The sequence below is a fragment of the Microtus ochrogaster genome, assembly GCF_000317375.1.
Source record: "Microtus ochrogaster isolate Prairie Vole_2 chromosome 14 unlocalized genomic scaffold, MicOch1.0 chr14_random_1, whole genome shotgun sequence".
Classification (NCBI taxonomy): Eukaryota; Metazoa; Chordata; class Mammalia; order Rodentia; family Cricetidae; genus Microtus; species Microtus ochrogaster.
The window spans coordinates 29,432,149-29,437,140 of NW_004949096.1; the positions used below are offsets into that span (position 1 = coordinate 29,432,149).

Genomic DNA, 4,992 nt, shown 5'->3' on the forward strand with positions numbered 1-4,992 from the left:
CTGTAGACCAGGCTGGTCTCGAACTCACAGAGATCCGCCTGCCTCTGCCTCCCGAGTGCTGGGATTAAAGGCGTGCGCCACCACCGCCCGGCTGGATATACATTTTCAACTAGGATTCTTAACAAGCTTCCAAGTGACTCTATACTCACTTTAGGAAAATGCAGACTCCAGCGCCACAATGAAGTGCATGAAAAACGCAAGCTCCAACCTCTTCCCCATTCACTATTTCTTGGCAACAAATGTTCTGAGAACACAGGATGGCTCCACAAAAAAGACAGAGGGCAGGATGCTTTCGCTCATCATCTGCAGACCGTGGACACCTCAAAAGGGAGGACACATTCAGTGTGTAGGAAAAACATGACACAGATCATAATCTACTTAGCAGTAAAGCATGTTTCCACCATTCTACTTAGCAAAGAAAGCTACTCAAAGAACAAGGATATTTAATTAGATGACTGCTCATTTATATTACTTGAAGGGAACTTAAGGAGCTGGGGAGCTGGCTCCAGAGAACCTGAATTCATCTTAACCTACCTCCCAATTGCCTGTAATTACAACTCCAGAGGATCTGAGGCCCTCTTCTGGCCTCCATGGACATTTGCATACACATGGCATAAACACACACACATAAACATAAATAAACATAAACTTAAATAATAACACTTAAAAAAAAATCTTGATTTAGCCCCACTTAGAACAGGTCTATGCCACCAGGGACTCCTGTTCCAGGTGACCAGTCAGTACAGCTCCCTGAACGAGGCTTGCCTATGCTACAGATTGCCCAGGAATTTTCCTCTAGAAGTTCAACCTGTAAGGCCTCCTGTACCAAGTGATGGGCCCAAGTGTCCCCTGCTCAAGTTTGTAATCTGGAATTTCCCTCTGTATGTTTGAATACCATTAATGAATAAAGAAACTGCCTTGGCCTGTTGATAGGGCAGAACTTAGGTAGGCAGGGAAAACTAGACTTTTGCTGGGAGAAAGAAAGTAGAGAGAGGGACACCAAGGAGCCGCCAGCGGAGATAAACGTGCTGAAATTTTTCTGGCAGGCCATGACCTCATGGTGATATACAGATTACTAGAAATAGGTTAAATTAATATGTAAGAGTTAGTCAATAAGAAGCTAGAGCTAATGGGCTAGTCAAGCAGTGTTTTAATTAATACAGTTTCTGTGTGATTATTTTGGGTCTAAGCTGGCTGGGCAGCTGGGACAAACAAGTGGCCTTCTCCAACAAGCTGCCTATGATTGGGACCCTCCAATGCCAGACTTGTACTGCTCCTTATCTTGGTCAGAGAAGTTTCTTATTGCAGTGGGCAGCTGCTAATACACAGACTCTTCTGTTCAATGTGGTGAGAATAAGCAACCGAGATTGCCCAGTCAGATAGGGCATGTATACATCCTTCCCCAACAAGTGCTGTGAAATGCTGTCTTCTGATCTTGGCATGGCTGTTATATATGTAAACTCAGTAGCTGCCGTTACTGCACAAGACCAAGCCAGTTAAAAATTCCAGCATGGGGCTGGAAAGTTGGCTCAGTGGTTAAAAGCATTTATTGCTCTTGCAGAAAGGACCCAGGTTCAATTTCTAGCACCCACATGGTGGCTCACAACCATCTGTGACCCCAGTTCCAGGGATCCAGTGCGATTTCTGGGTATCCATGGGCACCAGGCATATATGGTGAACATATATACATGCAGGCAAAAGACTCATACACATAATTTAAAAAATTTTAAAAAATCTAAAAAAATAGCACTTCCAGCATGGAGTCTATTGGAAGCTGATGGCTACAGCAGTGAGGGGTCACTTTTCTTGGTAGGCTAGGGTGGAGTCACTAGCAAGTTGGTTATCCCCCACATCTCTATCCCTGTGGACAGCATTAGTAGGACTCCATTGGCTATAAAATGAGAGGATGTCAGGTTTAAAGGGAGATGTGTTCAGAGACCTGGAGGGAACTGGAGGAGGACGGTAGAGGAGAGTGGATATGACCAGAACACATTGTACAGATGCAGGAAGGTTTCTTTTCTTTAGAACATATCACCCCGCCCCCCTGAGACAGGGTTTCTCTGTATAGCCCTGGATATCCTAAAATTCATTCTGTAGACCCGACTGGCCTCAAATTCATATAGATCTGCCTGCCTCTGCCTCCTGAGTGCTGAGATTAAAGGCGTGTGCCACCACTGCCCGGTAAGATGCATGAAATTTTCAAAGAATAAATAGTAGGAGGTAATGATTAAGATGCAAAATTGTAAAAAAAATCTTGATTGATCTTGGATCCAGCTTAATGACATAGTGTATGTTTAGCATGTGTAAGGCCTTTGGCTTAAGCTCCAGCACCACAAAAAACAAAAACCATAGCAAGAAAATCCACTACTAAATATACAGTCTTGTAGAAATTTGCTCCAAGTCTCATATTTATGCTGAGATTCAGTCATAGATCCAGCCTTCATCTGATGTAAACAATTAACAGCTGCTGCTGTAATGGGTTAGTCAAGTAAGTTTATGATGTTGGGGTAATATGGCTTTGGAAGCGTGCAATGTTTAAAACATGCTATAACAGTTCAACCACAATCTCTATGATATTTCTTCAAGATTGAAACAAGAGTCTCAATATAGCTACAACTTGGATAAATCATGAAAACATACTGAATGAAAGAAATTATAGATTCCTTTTCTATGAGATATATCCTCACAGTTAAATCCAGAGAAACAGAAAGCAGATTATCAGGGAGGAGAAAACACAAAACCAGGGAGCATAAATGAATTAGTGGTTACAGATGTTTTGGAGTAGTGAAAAGTTTGGCTATTAGAGAGGTAGTAAGTAGCACGATCTGCAATAGTCGTGCAACACTATGAACGATGGACTGTGTGCTCTAGTGTGCTTTGAAAGAAATCTAGCACAGTGGGAACATAGCAGCCACTTCTCACATAAGTAAGCTACACCAGAAGTATGCGTGCACGTGCGGAGCTCTGAAGACAACTTAGGAGACCATTCTCTCCTTCATGTGTGTCTCAAAGACCAAACGTGAGTCAACAGCCTTGGTGGCAAGCACCCTTACCAGCTGGACTATCTCACTAGCCCCTCATTGGTTACTTTTTCAAAGTTAAATTCACTGGTTACAAGGTACACCAAATGAAAGTTCAGGAAAAGATATTGTGTGTTCCCTCCCTCCCTCCCCTCCTCTCTCTCACTCACACACACCCTTTTTCTTACCTAAAATGAGAAGCTTGATTTAGAAGACAGCTGTAGTCATCAGGAAGCTCTATCAAACTATTTCTTTTTCTTGGGTACCTAGAAGCATAGTTTAAAAGGCAGTTTTATATATGACTGAACAGATAAAAGCTGAAGAATGCTTCTGGGCATGGTGCATTTTCTTATCTAAAAACTAAGGTTGAGTCTGGCATTTAATCCCAGCATTTGGGAGGCAGAGGCAGGCAGAGCTCTGTGACTTTGAGGCCAATCTGGCCTACAGAGTGAGTTCCAGGACCGTCAGGACCACACAGAGAAACCTTGTCTTGAAACCAAAACAGAACAGAACAGAAAAATATCATAACAACAACAACAAAACCTCAAAAACAAATAATGGGAAGGAATATGAAGGTATATGTAAGGGCAGCCTAGTCTACAGAGCGAGTTCCTGGACAGGCTCCAAAGCGACAGAGAAACCCTGTCTCGAAAATAAAAAAAAGGGGTAAACTAGGGTTAAATATATTCTAACCATGGGCATATCATCAATTTAATATTTTCAGAAAAAATAAAAAGAGAAACATTAAATGAACTATGTTAAGACTCAACGGTTTTAAGAGATGTTAAATATAAGTATCAAGGAGCTGAGCATAGTGTTGCACGCCTTTAATCCCAGCACTCAGATTTCTGAGTTCAAAGACAGCCTGATCTAGGCAACTGTGTGTGTGTGTATGAAGGAAACTCCCAAAACTCTTGGAGACTAAATGAGATACTGAAGTTAAGCAGAACATGATTAGCACTTGATACATTGTGGCAAATGTTAGCATCTATTCACTTTATGTTAGAGAGGGTAATATGTAGCCTAAGGAAGGTCATCTGAATAATATGGGATTCTCTTCCTAGATATCAATCAATTTACATTTTATAATGTTTTAAAATATCTAGAAAATATTTCTGTATACAGGTGTTTTGCCTGCATCTATGTCTGTACACCATGTCCATGCCTTCTGCCCAACTTGATAAGAAGAGAGCATCAGAGCCCCTGGAGCTAGAATCATAGATGTTTGTGAGCTGTCATGAGGGTGCTGGGAATCAAACCCAGGACCTCTGGAAGAGTATCTCTCCAGCCCTTCATTTTACAATTATTGATTCAGCTACAAATAACCCTTCTCTAAGACTAAGCCTACATCATTAGGAATCTTTTCATCAGGCATGGGCACATGCTTATAACTCCAGCACAAAGGAAACTGAGGCAAGCAGATTTTTCAGTTTGAGGCCAACTTGGGCTATGTGCTTTGTAACAGTTCTGGGCTAGCTGGGGTTACACAGTAAGACATAGTCTCAAAAACACAAGGCAAACAAACAAAAGAATCTTTTCTTCTTCAAGTTTCCTTTTTCTTTTAGCTTTCTAAAGATGAGGTCCCATTCTGTAGCCCAGGTTGATCTCAAAGTCAATGTGTAGCTCAGACTGGCCTCAAATAAATGGCAATCCTAAGTCCATGCCCCAAGTGTTACAATTGCAGGCACAAATCATCATGCCCCGTTTCCTCTTTATATCTCTTTAAGGAATTAATGGTATATTCTATATATCATATTTTATGCTATAATATTTTTAGTTTTATGTATATAACTAAGACTGAGTGTTACTCATAATCAAAGACAGTATGTATGTGTTATCTCTTAATTTTTTTTTTTTGGTATTTTCGAGACAGGGTTTCTCTGTGGCTTTGGAGCCTGTCCTGGAACTAGTTCTGTAGACCAGGCTGGTCTCGAACTCACAGAGATCCGCCTGCCTCTGCCTCCCGAGTGCT

General features: G+C 41.5%; 1 protein-coding gene across 1 annotated transcript in view; it reads right to left on the reverse strand.

Moving 5' to 3' along the window:
• Positions 1-4,992, reverse strand: part of Ubr1 (ubiquitin protein ligase E3 component n-recognin 1) — a 133,572-nt gene that overhangs the window by 5,528 nt on the left and 123,052 nt on the right. Inside the window, exons 43-44 of the mRNA XM_005364485.1 lie at positions 3,209-3,286; positions 150-320 (exon numbers count right to left, since the gene is read on the reverse strand). Coding sequence (XP_005364542.1) covers positions 150-320; positions 3,209-3,286 — 249 coding nt within the window. The remainder of the gene's footprint in view (positions 1-149; positions 321-3,208; positions 3,287-4,992) is intronic.